We start from the raw sequence: 17262 nt of genomic DNA, 5'->3' as shown, positions 1-17262 counted from the left end.
GCCAAATGCCCGTGCTGTGCAAAGTCACCTCACGCAATCAGATTTGCTTTCAGTTCCTTCCACAGGCAGTGAATATAATCCCTGCATCTGTCAAGAGCCTTTTCCACGAACACACTCCTTTCTCTGGGGGCTTTGCAGGAGTGCCACCTTTGAAGTGTGTTTAAGGAAGTGAGAGTTTGGGAAAGTAAAGCATCTGAACGTCAAGTACATGAGCACAAACGTTATTAGCCTTCCCATTTCTTGAGATGAAACCAGGATCATAACAACAAAGTAGGAAGACCCATCTCACCAGTGACTCATGAAACCAGCCTGATCCCAGGGGAAGCTTGATACTTCTCCCTAAGCGAGCACTGGAACCAAAAGAGAATGCACTCAAAGGCACTGTGAAATACCTCAGCACGGTGCAAACATATCTACAGTCACCAGCTTCCGGGCCTTTTCACCATGGTGGCTGTGAACAGATCTCAGTCATGAAGACTAGAGTTTAATTTAATGAGAATGTCTGGGGGAGATGAACTTTGATTTTGCAAAATGTATTCCTTCTCTAGTTCAACTGTGTCTTTTTGACCATTGAGGTATAAATACAACATATAATAGAAAACTGTGACTTCCATTCATTTCGTACACAAGAAAAAATGATGTGATCCCACATGTAGTTTGGGCTCAGGAACTGTGATATTTCACACTGAAAATGGGACGTATGTGTAGCGCAGAGACTGGAGGAAATCTTCAGACTTCATTTTGGCATTTCTTTGATAATTTGAAGATCCTTGACTTATTCCTTCACAGCTCAGCCCCCACCTACAGACTTTAAATCCTCATTGTTATGAGTGCATTTTGGGTCTCAAGACTTACCAGCATTAATATTCTATGACACCCTTGTAGTTACCAAGAGAAATAGCACATATATGATGATGTCTTTTAGCTACACAGTTTCACACACATGAAGCTGTAACCAAGCCTCTGGAGCGGAATAGGAAAGTCTCTCTTCATTAACTGTAGAACTTTGTCTTTTATTTAAAATTGTTTTGGACACTTGATGCCCCCTCTGGTCGACTATGAGCGTCTTTCTGAAGGCCAGATTCAGAATCTTGTAGCTCCGTCATCAAATGCAGTGACTGGCAGGGAGAGAATGCCAACAGTGTGCCTGCGCTCTGAAAGATGGTACACACATGGGGTATCGAAACTGTCTTTTACAGGGTTAGTAGCATCACTTACACATTTCTTAAGACAAAACCAAAGGGCCAAGTAGTGGGGCTCACAGTCCAGAGGAATACATTTATGAGTATTTCTGATTGTGGAGTACAATAGCATCTAATTTATTCTGTGGTGATGTTGTTTAACTTTTATAGAGCTATTATTGTGTGCTTTTCGTTTTACCCATGAAGAATAACAGATAGGTCATCTGGTTTTCTGATATGCTAGCTACAGTTTTGATAATTCCCAATTCTCAGGACAGTGCCGACTAGACTAAACTGTACTACTTTAAGAACGCCTGAATACATTCAAAGTGGTTATTCGAGAAGTTGGCTGCCCCAGTGTCAACAACAATAGCATTACTAACATTAATTAGAAAGAAAGAGGTACAATTTGTTTCACATGTCTTCTGCCAGCAATATGGCGTACTGTGGATGGCGAAGCTTCCTAAACCAAAGGAACATTAACACGGTCTGTCAATGTATTTCTGAAAGAAAGGCAGCTTTCTCTTGACCAGCCCCTGTGACAGCCATTAGGGACTGCTCTGATGCATCAACGTGTGATTTTAAAAGTATGTTAATGTGCTGTTTTTCCTTATGATGAAAAAACACAAACAAGAAAAAGAAGTTTGCAAAAATTAAATATATACTTGTATTCATGACAAATAAGTACAAACTAATAATTCCAGTCAAAAAGTTTTAGTCGATCTTTTTTTTTCTGGCCCAATTATGGTATACAAATAAATATTCTATATATCTTTTCCAGGTTTCTATCATTTTTTTTTCTCCTGGAATGTTTTCCCACATCCAGTACTTATCTTTAACACAGTAACACAACATGAGGTGCCATTCCTCTTGAGGGTCCCAACAGTAAACACAGCTTAACTAGCAGGAGAGTAACTGTTCTTACAAAACACCTCTGTGGACTGTGCACGGAACCCCATGAAATGTAAAGTCACCCCCATCCCACAACAGGAAGTCAATGACACTTACAAACAAGATTCTCAAAGCAATGTTCAGGTAACGCCTGTAACCCCCCAGACTGGCAAACTGAATGTTAACCCAATGGTTTTCCCACCCTCAATTCACTTTACTGTATTGTACGTCTGATTAGTTATGTCACAAATCAAGGAACAAACAATGGCATGGGACAGTCCCCAAAGCAATTAAAATGAAGGAAATCCTTTCATCAAATTAAGAAGTCTTGTCAGGGATGTCATGCAGTTTCTGAGAGACCATAGAAAAATTTTTTCTTGATATTAATAAGAAAAATTATGCATCAGTGAAACTGCGGGCTTAGAAATATAGTACTGAGAGTTTCAATTCATGGCATCTTCACCGATGAGGGAAAGTGGAATTCTTACTCCTAAGAGAGCTGATCTCTCCGGCACTGCCAATGGCTCCCTAACCAAGCTGAGTGTTCGATGATGCTGTACAAATAAAAAGCAGTGGGGGAATACGAAATATCTGTAATAAATGCCATCCTGTAAAGTATTTGATGGATGGAAGAGAATCTAATGCATTTTAAATAAATGCATATCATACTATCACATATTGTGAGTCTTAAAAAATTATTATTCAGATGCACAGTCCTTGCAGTGGTTGACATGGCACTGTGAAGGAAGTCTGACTTAGAAGCTACTTCTGTTGTACCCATCAAGTGACGGCGCGGCTGTTAGTCATACTGTAATGTCCCTTCGACTTTGGTACGTTCAGTGCAAAATATTCTGGGGAATTGTTTTACCCTTTATAAAAATAAAAGGCCCTTTAGTTCCCTTGAGCGTGCTTCAAAGGATACGTACTAGCAAGATGCCCAAGTAAGCATGGAACATGAAAATGGAGAGGTGGTACATACAACATGGTAGGTAGGTCCTTATATACATTTTCAAGAACAGAAACATAATGAACCTATAAAAAATAAACCGAACTCACTGTGTACGTTTTCCTGATATGCTGTGATTAATTGCTAGTTATTTTAAAATTGTTTTCATGCATTATAAAGCATAAAATCTGTCATTAGTGAATTCATTGAGTAACAGTTTGTCTTCAGCCAGAAGTACACACATACACTTGCATATACATTGTTACAGACCACCTTATTGCAAATCTTTAAAGTTTTACCTCATACTGACTCGGTTTCATTTTCACCCTTGTCCCGTGACTAATGAAACCTATAGTGCACACCATGCAGGCACTCGTAAGCAAGAAATGAATATTCTGTTATAACTTAGGGCTTAAACAAAGGTCCTGTCAGGAAATAGATATTTTTTTCTTTATGTTTTTCTCTCACTTGCACTAATTTAGAGATGGGATCAAGGGCTGCCAGTTTGGCTTGAAGTATGTTTACAGGAGAGTGTCAAGATTCTCCCAAGGCCCTAAAAGTCACCATGGAGTTGATCATGTGCAGGTTCCCCTTTATCTTCAAACATAACAAATGGGAAAGGTTTGGCAGTCAGGAACTGTTGACTGAAAGACTGTTGGGTTGTTCCATGGGCACCGAGCTCACCCCGTCCTTGCCAGAGGACTCACGGCCAGTCCCCAAACACACGAACGAGCACGTGTTCCTGAAGAGCAGCACTCAGTTTGTTCTAACAGAACCCTAGGCTTGGGATTTCCAACGCTCTGCCACTCTTCTGAAGGCCGGCTTCTGAAACTGCCTGTCCAGCACGAAGAGCTGAGCATCACGCTCCCAGGTCACTCCAGGCCAAAGGTACTGGTCTCTTCCACCGCTGTCAAGAGCTTCTCATAGAGCATGGAAAAGGAAGGGTATGGAGGAAGATCCAGGCGGTTAAAACAAGTGTGGGCTCTGCAAACAGAAGAAGCAGGATGTAGTTTAGCAGGGGGTTGGGAAAATGAAAATGCACGCTCATGGGCTCACGTACGCATGCGTGCGTGAGTGTGCGTGTGTGCATGTTTGTGTGCGCGCACGTGCATGTGTGTGTGTGTGTACCCACAAGTGTGCTTTTCTCTTTCATATTCAAATTTATTTGTTACCATTTTCACAGTTGTTTTGGGAAAAGTGAAGGCTATTTCAACTTAAAAATTCAGCGTTGCATTTTTTCTTAGACGAGTAGGACGCATGAAAATTTTCTTTACATGTCACCCTTAGAAGACGCATTCCATGCCTAGTATTATTTGCTGAGCTGTATGAGGATGAAAAAGCCAAGCTCAGCCTGTTTTCTTCCTCTCTGTGCAAAGACAGGAACACAGGCCTTGTAAAATGATTCCCTTCCCACTGCCAGTTGCCTGGTCACTGCCAGTCGCCTGGTCCCCCTCCGATAGCCTGCGGCTCCGCAGCTTTTCATTTTCTTGGGCAGCAAGAACAGCAACTGCGTCTGAAGCCCAGACTGTGGCTCCAAGTTTGGGGAAAGTCCCTGGCGAGGCCTGTCTGTGGAAGTCAGTAGACACTGTGACTGCTTTGAATTCCACACGATAATCTGCCTTCTCCCCGTTCACAATGCAGAAAAATGCCCACGAAATCACAGTTCTGGGCAGCATTCTTTTTTAGAAATACCTGCTCTTTTGCCAAGACGGGGCAGGGGGGCTGTTTTCCTGTTATTTGCACCTGACTCACAATAAAAAGTCTCCAAATAGTACATCTTATCAGGGGGCCAGATCTGCACTTTTGACACGGGACAGGAAGTGCCCTCTCCTGAATGCAAAACAGTTTGTTTGCTGAGACTAAGTAGTTTAGACTTAAGGGGGAAAAAAAAGACCCTGAAGTAACATGAAATTTGAGAAGCTATGATTATTAGTCAGATATCCGTACAAAAGCAATGTGCAAATTTTCTCGTTATAAGTCATTTTCGACTTGAGATAAACGTGACTACTATAGATAGAAATAGAAAATCCCTATAGGCAATACAACATGGGGGGGGGGTTAAAACCTTGGGGTTGGAGAGATTTGGGTCTGAGTCCCCCTTCTACCTCCCACACCAGCTGTGTGATTTGGGGTATGAGACTCAGATTTCTTTCCTGTTAAAGGGGGGTTAATATAATAAGGCAATGTATCTCAGAAGGGTGTGAGGATTCACAGAAATAACAGAAACACGCTTCGAAGAATGGCCGGCCCATAGTGTTTGACTATAGAAACAAGAGCTGTGTTGTTGGACACATTTCCTTGTCCCCGAGAGGACTTCATGCTGATCGCCTTCACTACATTGCCCAAAGATAACAATGACCGTTGGAAAAGATGACATAATAAAGAGATAATAAAGCAGGCGTATGTCCACATGACTGCGACACAGGACTGTGAGGAGCTCTGTTAAAATAACACGGAATAGGAAGGCTCAGGTTTTCCAATCCTGATACCTCAAACTCTTGGACCACTGGTGGAAATCACCTCATCAATCTTTGCAGGCAAACTAAAACAAAACAAAACAAAAAAACTACCACCACCAAACATCCTAGAATTGTATTTATCAGAATTCTGCCATCTCCTTATAATGGAGCCCAGACCTAGACTCCAAGGCAAAGGTTTTGCTAATGTGCCAAAACAGAGTCCTGGGGGATGGCTTAAAATTTATCTGGTGTGAAACTCTGAAATAAAAAATACAACTGGGCTGGGCGGTGGTGGCCCATGCCTTTAATCCCATCACTTGGGAGGCAGTGGACCTCTGTGAGTTTGAGGCAGGCCTGGTCTACAGAGCAAGTTGCAGGACAGTCAGAGCTGTTATACAGAGAAACTCTGTCTCAAAAACCAATAAGAAAATAATAATAAAAATTTAAAATTTTTATATATATATATATATATATATATATATATATATATATATATATATATGACTGGTTTCATTTTTTGTTCCAGGGAAAGTCAGGGATAAGTATAGAAGTGAAAGACATTTTGCAGCAAATAACATGTCAGGCTTTGTGTGACAACCAGGGAATATTTATTACTCCCTTTGACTGAAATATGGCAGGCACATCACCATTTTAAACGTCATTTCTTTGCTTAAGAAGCGTACTTCCTCTTTGCGTTCACCATTTTGTGATCCCCACCTTTTCCTCTGCCTATCTTTCCTTTCTAATGCTTTTATTGGGGTAAAATTGACCATTGTAGCTGTTTTTAAATGCTCAGGTTGGTGGTGTTAAGTGCATTCAAATGGTGTGATGGCTACAACTGATTGCCAACCTGAAGGGATGAGAATTACCTAGGAGACTGGGGCCTGTTTGTTGGAGATTACCAAGATCAGATGGGCCTCTGGGCGTGTCGAGGAAGGCTCATCTAGATTGGATTAAGAGAGGAGAGAGTCCCACCCTCACTAGGGGAGACCTCATACTAGAGTCTGAATCTTGGACTGAGTGAAAAGGAGAAGTTGAACTGAGCACTAATATTCATTGTTCTGCTCCCTGACAGTGGATACAGTATGACCAGCCACCAGGACACATGTGTCCCCTGAACTGTGAGCTCAGACCAGCCTCCCCTCCCTTAAGCTGCGTTTGTCAGGGCATTTTAGAACAGCAGCAGGGATGGGAACTAAGACACACAGATCAGCAACCAGCACCAGAACATTTACATATCGCAACTGAAACTCTATCCGCCAAGCAGTAAATCCATCCTGTTTGTCCCCTCCTGTGCCCCTGGAACTCACTGTTCTGTTTTCTGCCTATGATTTTTTATTACTCTGTGTACTTTATGTAGAATCTTAAAGGTTCATGCTGTAACCATGGCTCAGAATTTCCTTCCTTCTTAATACTGAATAATAATTCCACTATGTGTAAATACCATGATTTGTTGATCTATTCATCCACTGATTGACACAGTTTGTTTCCACCTCTGGCTGTTAAAAATACTGCTGCTATGAACACACACACACACACACACACACACACACACACACACACACACCACGCACACACACACTCCTGTTTAAATCTCTGCTTTCAGTCTTTGGGGGAGGAGATCCAGACGTAGAATTATGGGAACGTGATGTGTATTTCATATTTGAAGGAACCACCAGTGCTCCATAATGTTCTCACCGTTTCCATTCACACCAGCAGCATCCAGTAGTTCTAACCACTTGATATCTTCACCAGCATTCATTTTCTACATCTTATTTATTGTCTTAGTGGGGGTTTCTATTGCTAGACTGAAACACCATGACCAAAGCAAGTCAGGGAGGAAAGGGTTTATGTGGCTCACATGTCCACATTGTTGTTCATCATTGAAGGAAGTCAGGACAGGAACTCAAACAGGGCAGGAACCAGGAGGCAGGAGCTGATGCAGAGGCCATGGAGGGGAGCTGCTTACTGGCTTGCTCCTCATGCCTTGCTCATCCTGCTTTTTTTTTATAGAACCCAGGACCACCAGCCCAGGGATGGCACCACATAAAATGGAGGAGGCCCTCCCCCATCAATCACTAATTAAGATAATGCCCTACAGGCTTGTCTACAGCTCCATCTTATAGAGGCATCTTCCTTTCAGATGACTTTAGCTTATGTCAAGTGGACCTAAAACTATCCAGCACTTTTATATTTCTTAATTAATTAATTTATCTATTTATTTATTTATTTTTACTTTTATTGGTTCTTTGTAAATTTCACATCATGCATTCCAATCCTACTTACCTCCCTGTCTCCTTGCATTTGCCCTTACAACTTCATTCCCACCACCCCCGCAAAAAAAAAAATCAAATTTAAAAGAAAAACTAAAAGCAAAAAACAAACAAACAAACAAAAAATAGAAGAGTCTTGTCCTGGAAGCTCTAGTGTAGCCCGTTGAGTCACAGTTTACCCTTTACTCCATTCATCTCTACTTGCAAATGTTCATTGCCAAAGGGTCATATATTTCTTAATCTTTAGACTAGTCATCCTAATGGGTATGAAATCATACATTTTCTGAAGGGTTCTTATTGATTTGTCTCAATGTGGCATAATAAAAATGGACTCTCTTGTAGGATTTGAAGAAGCAATCTACCATGAAGCCTGCAGCCTAGAGGAATGAATGTCACCATAACCTAAAGGGGCTTAGAAGCACACCCTTCCCTGGTTGAGTCTTCGGATGAGAAAGAACCCCCACTTCCAGCGCTGTGAGGCCGAGGAGATGATCTCACTAAGCCAGGCCTGAATCCTTGCCCCAAGAACCCAGAGGCAATAAGTGGGCACCTTTTAAACCACCACGTTCGCATGGTTTGTTTTGCAGTGACCAGAAACTAGTAACAAGCATCAAGGTCACCAAACATACAAGGAAAAGCATGGGATGTGATGATGATTTAATATGATATACTCACGTATCCAGGTCCAATGCCGAAGCAAGGCAGGACAGGAACTGTGCGTGTCTCTTTCAGTTCCTGTGGTATCTTTACTATTGTATCTTATCCAGGAATTTCCACAAGCCTGTGTACTATTTTCAGTTTTCAATACAAAGGACTGAACAAGTGTGTGTGTGTGTGTGTGTGTGTGTGTGTGTGTGTGTGTGTGTGTGTGCAAGAGAGAGAGGGAGAGGGAGAGACTGAGTTAGGGTTCAGGCGGATCCTGAACTCGAGGCAAACCTCCTGTCTTAATCTTCCAAGTAAGCTACCACTTCATCTTGAAATAATAAGTTTTTTGTTTGTTTCTGGTGAGATATAATCACCATTACTGCTTCATAATGTAATGCCATCGTTGCTTCTCAAGTTACATCTGGTTGTATAACATGTAGTTAGCATAACCTGACTTTCCTTCTGAATAAGCAGATCCTCTGGACAATGTCCCATGGGACTAGAGACAGCCTATATTCTGGAGGGGGAAGCTATGTGGAAAGATGAAATGTTTTTCCTAAGGTCAAAGCTAAGAAAGTGGCCCAACCAAAAAAATAGTACCTCCTCTCCTCAAGGAAGCCCAACGTCCAACTGAAAATGGGGACTTTTATTGTTCACTGGCTGCATTCTTTACTTCTGTGGGTGCCATGAAATCCCTGAGGCTCAGGCGTGAGTTCTGCATGCATTTTGCGCTATAGTCACAAATGTGCGTGGAACGGGATCCGGGGGACAAAAAGCTTCTGGGAATTTTTAAGGAGCTGGTCAGTGACAGTATGCAGTATCTCTGGGGACAATGTTCAAGTTTGGGTCAATCCAGAAGATTCTGGGAGATACCAGGGGGTTTTTTAGTGACCAAAACATCAGGCTGAATCTCAGGCTTACAGGAGAACGGAGGTACTCTGTGGGGGCACTTTGGAGTGACTCAGAATTACCCTAGAAGTTATGTACAACAGAGAGAGTTTGGGTTTTGTCCCTGAGATTCTCAGTCAGATGGTTTTGGGGTGGGGGGAGTCCTGGTGATCTGCATTTTAAGATCCACTCCAAATGAGTCTGATGTAGGGGGTCTCCACCACTGGAGAGACATCACACCAATTAGAAATACAATATCAAAACTAGATATCCACACTGACATTCTGTGTGCTTACACATATTTCAAAACTGCATACAAACAGGCCAACATTGCTAACAAGGAAATTGAGGAATAGTGTGGTTAAATAAATTGCCCAATATTTACCATCAGCTTGTTGTAGGAGCCAAGTACAAGAAAGAAAAAAAAAAGACAAACAAAAAAAAATCGTCTGAGACTTTTCATACTGCCCCCACCCCACCAAGCCCATTCCATGTCCTAAAAAAGCTAGTAGAAAATACCAGGAGGGCCTCGGGACTGTGTTGATATTGGCAGCAAAAGCACACCCAGCTTTTCAGTCTCAGTAAGAGAATGTTTTTTCAAATCTTCCAAAGCCAGCCACCCTGAAGCCATAATGAGTTTACCTCACCTCGACCTATGCAGCCAGACACTCAAGGAGGGTAAGTCCTCCCCACTTCCCAGGCTCCCCACCCCACCGCCCCCACCCCCAGGACCTATGGTCTGACTTAATGGATGTCTTGGAACTTTCTGGATTTTTCTAATATTAAATACAGGGTCCCAGGCTGGCCCTCTTTTGCGCTTCCTATGGCCAGTCAGTTTCCTAAACTCAGTGAGCATCAGTTAGGTTTGCACAAGCCATTTAGCTGATTAAGGCATCTCTCTGTCTGTGTTGAATGTCCTCACTCAGTCACTTATTCTGTACCCCAAAGTGACTTTTTTGTTCAAGCACCCAAAATGCTAGACAAAGAAGAAATTAAGATCAAGATTTTTAAAATGGGGGGGGGGGAAGGAAGGGGAGAGGAAGGGAGGGAGGGAGGGAGAAAGAGAGGAAGAGAAAATCAGGACTCTTGTTTTAAGTAACAGGTGTAATACAAAAATAAAATGTGTGGGCATCCAATAAATCCTTTGTGCGCTTTGTCAGTTAGAATCGCCGACACTCTCATCTTAAACTTGCAGTGACATCTCACCCTTCAGATCTCAGCTTTCTTATTCCTATTCATACTTTTTCATCGAGACATTCACCAGTCAAAAACAAATACTTAAAACACCCAGGAGAGTCACAGGAGGATCTTGAGAGGTATCATTTTGCAATGTCAAAATTCCCTTGGCCATGTGTTTGTTCTCAAACTGACTTATCAAGTCCAAATCTTGCCTATCTGCAAGTGTGGTGCAGGCATGCTCCAAGGGAAGTGGGCGTGCTCCCGGTTCTATCAGCTGTTGTGACCGGAGGAGACAATTCCTGGCTTCTTTGGTGTATTCAGGGTTCTGGTACTCCCTCAGACAACCCCCTCCCCCATTTCTGACTTTTCAAGGTTCTAATTCAGGGACCAATGGGTGTTCAAAAAGAATCTAATCCATTCACTTCTAGGGTCTCGCTAACTGAAAAATACCCATATTGCCTTCCCCTGTGAGGTGAGGGTCCCAGATCATGAACGTTTGCCCTGTGCATGCAAAGTGCCTTTGATGGTCAAAACTTAAATGTTCCACTTGCCTGACACCTTCCTTCGTCCTTCACTTGCCAAACACATGCTCACTGAATGGATACTGTATGTCAAGCACTGAGCTGTTCAGGGAGATGAGGAAGAACGGTCTGGTCTCTGTCCTGAAAGAACTCACATGCACAGCAAACCGAAGTCTAAGGGGCAAGCAGCTTAGGCTCTGTACTAGGGGAATCTGCCTGGAGCAAGTGCCTCAGAGACCCAGCATGCCTTTGGCTCTGGGCGATAAACCCTTAGTCCCAGATCTGGGCTGCATTTTTTTCCTGAAGACTGAGACACCTTTGTCTAATTAATCCAAAAGATTCCTATGGGTTATCCATGGTTCAGCAGACAGTGAGCCTACAATGAGTTATAAGTCTGTTCAGCAAAGTTGGAGAAGGTTCTGTAGAGGATACTGTCTATGCCAAGACCGGGAGGATTTGTAGGTGTGCAGGGCTTTTCTGGATCATCAAGAAGGATGTTTCCCAACACATGGGCTGGGAGAGAAAGCACTGTGTCACCGAGAAACCAGAGAAGTGACAGTGCCAGGGCCACGGCTGGACAAGGCCAGAAAGGGAGGGTGGGCCAGACAGATGCTGGTACACTTCTGCAAAAGCCTTTTCCTTAATTCCATGGTGAAAGGAGACAGTGGTTGGGTGTGCGAGGAGATGGCGGAGGTGCCGTTAAACAAGGCAGGGAACACAGGCTCTAGATAAGGACAGAAGGTGAACTCTGGTTGTGATCATCTTGAAAAATCACCAAAAACTACCAATCACCTAGAGTGACAGGATTCAGTACAGGTATCTAGTGCCAGTTTTCTTAGCCCGGGTAGCATTATTAGCACAAACAAAGGTATAATTTTTCCATAACTTATTATTTTTAATTCTTTAAAAATGTTAATAATTTCTCTAGTATCCTTATTAATATCTGCTTGGGCCAGGAAGTTTAGAATAGAAATTCTTGCTGACACTAAAGTCATAAATATCTATTTAACCTATTGAACACCCAATTAGGTGCTCAATAAATATGAACTAACAGGGAGGAGATCTATGGTATTTATTACTCCAACTACCTGTTTTTCATATTATTTGGTGAACAAAAATGCTAATTATTTGTTCATACAAAGACCTATCACTTTTCTCCTTATGTTTTAAGGCCACATGGACAAAGATCAATTTATACGTCACATAAGAACTTACTCAAAGCAAGTAGTAGAGAATTACTGTTACCTAAGTCTCATTCCAGTGTGTCATGAGGTCACCTTGGTGGAGATGCCTGAGCTATGAGTACAGTGTGGAATACTACTGCAGCAGGAACTCCTGTCCTGCAGATAACTAGCCTCAAACTATGCATTCCAAGCAAGTTTCTTCTTCACCTCCACCTACTGGTGCTGCGTTGGCCTTCAATTTGCGTGTAGAACCTCATTTAGACTTCAAAGCTTTATAATGTGAGTACTAGCAGCAGCCCTCGGCTTTACAGATGAGCATAAAGTTAAGTTAAAAAACATTCCACAAACAACATGCCTTGGGTGTCAGGTGCTCAGCTCACTGCTAAGACCAAAGCCATATTAAATTCAAACAAGGCCCTTGTCCTCACAGGGTTATATTCTAGAGGTGGGAACAGTCGTAAGCATGCTAACAAGTACACTTGGTAAGTGGATTAGGGGAAGTCATCTGACCTAAGTTTGGCCAGAGTGAGTGACAGGCTCGCTGAGCGAAGACGTCAGATGGGCCTTTCTGATGGGGTCCCCATCTCAGCCGAATTCCCAGGGATAAGAAAGAACCAGCAGAAAGGGGAGCTGGGCCACAGACCCACAGTCTTGAACGAAACTGGGTCATCATGTCTGAAGACTAGCCGAGAGGCCAGTGGCTGAGGTCAGAGCTGGGGGTCGGGAGGCGGCGCCATGACCAGGTCTCCCACCCTCAAGTACTTGGGAAGGACTCTGAATTTTATTTAGGCAACTGAAGGATATGCACAGGGGAGAGAGACGGCCTTAAGAGATAGGATGAATGAATGTCAGCGTGGATGGAACAGAAGGAGTCCGGCTGGCTGCCGGCTGCAGTGATCCAGGTGAGAGGTGAGTGTGTCATGGAGTAGGCTGGTGATAAGAGACCAAGTTTCTGCTCTTGAGGCCAAAGGAAAGGAATACCATTTCCTTTAACAGCTGTGTTGTCTGCTGCCCACCAATGTACGTAAAGGATGATTTATGAAACAGCCCTCCAGGCCTGTTGGTTACTTTGACTTGGATTATGTCATCCTCCACTGCAGGTAGCAAGGGAAATTCTTCGTTAAAAATCGGCCAATTCTTTTAAGTGTTTCACTTTTTACCTGGGTCCATTTTTAGATTACCCCCCCCCCCACCTCTCCCCTCATTTTAAGATAGGGACTTTGAAACTGGTCTTGAACAGTCAACCCTTCTGGCTTTGTTTTCTGGAATTGCAGGTAGGCACCGCCGCTAGCCTGACTTCACAATCTACCTCCCCACGTAAAGACCAGTCCAAAAGATCTATCACATTTACATGTGGTACTATGTTGATGAAATGGCAGAATAAGGTAAGATCATTAAGCGTGCTGTTATACAGAACTGTGTGAGAGGGCTGTGGGGATCGGTGTTGAAGCGGGCCACTGCATTAGAGATTCAGCTATGAGGAGCCATCCCCCAAGTCTTCCTCACATTCACGGCCACCCCAGACACCGGCAGCTGGGCGCTTCAAGACAGAGACACAAAAGTGGCGCCCAAGGGTGTCTCCAGGGCTCATCCTTGTTTGATTAGTTTTTTTTTTTTTTTTAATCGAGCAAAGTGGCATTTTATTTCAGGACTCCTCTGCTGTTTACCTGTCGACTAGCCGAGGGTTTGCCTTGATGGTAGACAACGCTCTTTCACTGGAGGAGGGAAAACTGCATTATTGATGATACCACAGAGCAGTATTTGAAGACACAGAAAGAGGGTCATAATTAATGGTGAGATACACAAAAAGCAGCTTGCAAACAGGCCAGGCAGTGCAATTTTTGCCTTCAAATTAGTGTGCACGCATGCACACAGGCGGGCATCTGAAGGATGATAGAAGCACAGTCTCCACTGTTAACAGAACTCACCTCGCTGTTGGACTGTTGACTGGTATTTATGTGCAGACTTTACGCACACTTAAGTTTTTAAAATTTAAGCATTTTTCTTGGCATGTTTGCAAAAAGTTTTCTTTTTATAACAAGAATAAAGAGTAGAATTTTACAGTGAGAAAATGGTTCTCATTAAGAGAGACAGAGAGAGGGCAACAAACCATTATATTTTTCCAGGTCTATTCCATTGGGTGTGGTAGGGTGTGCCTAGGATGCCAGCACCCGTGAAGAGTGAGGCTAAGGCAGGATGTCACAAATTCAAGGTTAACCTGAGCTCAAAGATCACAAAATAACAGTCCTATTCTATTGTGTAAAATTTGCTTCCTTGAGACACTTATTTCGTAGTGAGCTGACATTTAATTTCCTAACTTTTGGGTTGACATCTTATTCTTAATAGTCTCCCAGTACAACTAATTTCCCAAGTTAATATTTCTTCTTTGTCAAACCCCTCCCTAACTCTTCTTCAACTCCATTGGCAAAAACCTCAGATGAACTTAGGAGCTCTGTATCCAGATGGCAGAGAGGACTGCCCTGTACTCTGCAGGCTGGCATGGGAACAGTCCTTTTTTTTTTTTTGGACTGTTAAGAGGAAATGCCATAAAGTAAGTTTACTCGTTACTCATAAAATTGATCAGAGCTCCAGGGGGCAGGAAGTCTTCCACAGAGATGCAAATGTGGAGCTAGCCCAACCACCAACCACAAAGCAGAGGAAGTGCAGTAATGTGTTCAGGCTGCCGGTCTCCATGGAGACACTACTGAGGAAGGCTCAAGTCTCTATCATTATTTGTCAGCGAAATCACTGGTTACTTATTGCGATAGAAGTCAGGGCAAAGTCATGGATACAGATCCAACTTGTTCTGGCTTCAGAGGCGACCATATGTACTTTAATACATTTCTTGGGGCACAGTGTGGTGAGGGCTACCACAAAATGAGAGTAAGAAACAGAGGGTAGGAGTCACGCTTGCTTGCTCAGAAGGCTGAAAGACGGAACTGTCTGGACAGACCAAGCGGCTCTCTGCCATCACTCTGGCCTGCAACGACAGCTTATTGTCACCCTCCCCACCCTTCCAACTCCGCAGGTTACAGACTCTCGGGTGAAGATGAGGCCAGACTCGTCAGAGGGGACTTTAAAAAACATACATTTACTTTTAGTAAGGAGGACCTCCGTATGTTCCATCTAGTTTATATGTACAGTACCACAACTTAAACATCAGACACAGCATCACTAAGAGGGAAAAGGATACGCTGGAGCTGACCGGCTTGAGACAGACCCAACTCCTCAGCTCTGTGACTCACAGGAAGTGGCAGGAAAACGGCTTAGTGCATATGTTTTGGTCTTAGAAATAGAAAATAATGTCTTTGAGTTGGAACTGACTTGACAGATCTTTTTACACCCCCCAGTGAGGCTTTAAATCTCATAAAGGGCAATGGCCGGGTTGTCAGTGAAGAAATTACTTCTGGCAAAACTATACTGTCATGCACTGAAGTTGTTTGTCTTAGGTTTTTGCTTAAACTTGGTGTGTGTGTGTGTGTGTGTGTGTGTGTGTGTGTGTGTGTGTGTGTAAGAAAGAGAGGGAGGGGAGGAGAGGGAGAGGGAGAGAGAGAATTTCACCTGAGTAGTACAGTGGCTACAGAGGTTAAGGATTAAAGGCTTAAAAAGAAACAAGAAAGTATCTATTCCCTAAGGACTTTTCAATACATTATCTCACTCAAGGGTTAGGAATAATCTCTGAGCCGGGCATTGTTATTTCTACTCTATGGAGATGGATAATAACCACTTTATTTGTGCTACGTTATATCAGGGTAGACCCAGGTGCCGCGCAGGAAGAGAGGAAGAACGGTCATGGCTATTACCCAACGGTGTGTTTCAATGTTTCTGAGGAACATCTCCATCTACAATGAGTCAGCATGAGAACTTTCTGGAACTACCAGGGGGAAGTAGACATGCCAGTGCAGACAACCCCCAAGACTCTACAGCAATCTTTTGGTGTTACCTCTCACTCAAGCAACCCAACACGGCACCCCCTCCAGATGTACAGAGATAAGCCCACGGAACCCTGAGACTCGGAGAACAGTGGTTCTGAAGATCCCAGAGTTTGATGGTGACAAAGTGGACCTGGGCCCAGGATTTCTCACGTCCAGCCTTCTGCTTGTTCCGATGTCCCTGCCTAATTGCAGATGGTGTGGACAGACACTGCAGTGGCAGCGACAGGGACAGCCAGCGGCAAATGCAGGGCCGATGAAAAAAGTGTCTTATGTAAATGACCTCAGTGATTCCTCAGTACAAGGCAGAGGAGGGAACCGGCTGTAACCAAACAGGTTTCAGGAAAGTTCCAGTGACTGTGAACTATAGCAGCTATACCCATCATTATTGCAGTCAATTCCATAAACTGTAGCGGCTTCACGGAAAACTGATTGATTAGAAATGTGGCGCACAGTTAATCTGAATTTTCCTGCCTCTCCTATGCTAATTCTTAAGTTTCTCAGAAGAGTGAAAAACCATATTAAGATAGGATAAATCTGCTTTTAAGATGCAAATATGCATTAAGGGGAGGGGGGCACCTCACTACCCAGGCACAAGTAAAATATAGTAAAACAAGCTAGTTCTTTAAGTAATGAAAGTCACAGTCATCCAGTTTAGAGTGTCAAAATATACAAGATACTAATTAAGTCTGTGCTGCAGAATTCCCAGGCCCAGTTTGGGATATGCATAGGTAGGTAAGGTGCTTAGGCAAGCCCCTGGGCTGTCTCCATTTACCCTCATACATGCCTTTCCGCACAGACGCTACCTGCCAGCCTTGTACATTTATCACTAGCGGCAATAAAGCGATGCTTCTCCAACCTTCATGAGATGGATGGCCGTGTTGAGAGTCGGCTGCAGGGTATTCACAAGGAACGACAGCACAGATACTATTTGCTAGAGAGGTCGAGTATATTCACAAGACTGAACCCTCTTCACCCACAGAAGAGTTGCTAGGAAGTCATTCTCAACAGTTACCAACATATCCTTAACACTAGAGTTTTGTGCTGGTTAGTGTTTATCAACTTGACGCAAGCTAGCGTCATTTTAGAAGTCAGTTGAGGAAATTCCCTGACCATGTTGCCTATGGGCAAGACTATGGTACATTTTTTATTGATGATTGATA

The 17262-nt window shown here is 43.3% G+C and overlaps 1 protein-coding gene across 3 annotated transcripts in view; it reads right to left on the bottom strand.

Annotated features, from left to right (window-relative positions):
- Positions 1-1820: 1820 nt before the first annotated feature.
- Hecw2 (HECT, C2 and WW domain containing E3 ubiquitin protein ligase 2) overlaps positions 1821-17262 on the bottom strand; it is a 362611-nt gene continuing 347169 nt past the window's right edge. For all 3 annotated transcript variants that reach the window (XM_028886428.1, XM_028886412.2, XM_028886448.2), the window contains one exon: positions 1821-4002. In XM_028886428.1, coding sequence (XP_028742261.1) covers positions 3891-4002 — 112 coding nt within the window. In that variant the 3' untranslated portion in view covers positions 1821-3890. The remainder of the gene's footprint in view (positions 4003-17262) is intronic.

This window comes from Peromyscus leucopus, chromosome 13 (assembly GCF_004664715.2).
Source record: "Peromyscus leucopus breed LL Stock chromosome 13, UCI_PerLeu_2.1, whole genome shotgun sequence".
Classification (NCBI taxonomy): Eukaryota; Metazoa; Chordata; class Mammalia; order Rodentia; family Cricetidae; genus Peromyscus; species Peromyscus leucopus.
The sequence above is the reverse complement of the archived record's forward strand: the minus strand, read 5'-3'. Positions and strand labels throughout refer to the sequence as shown.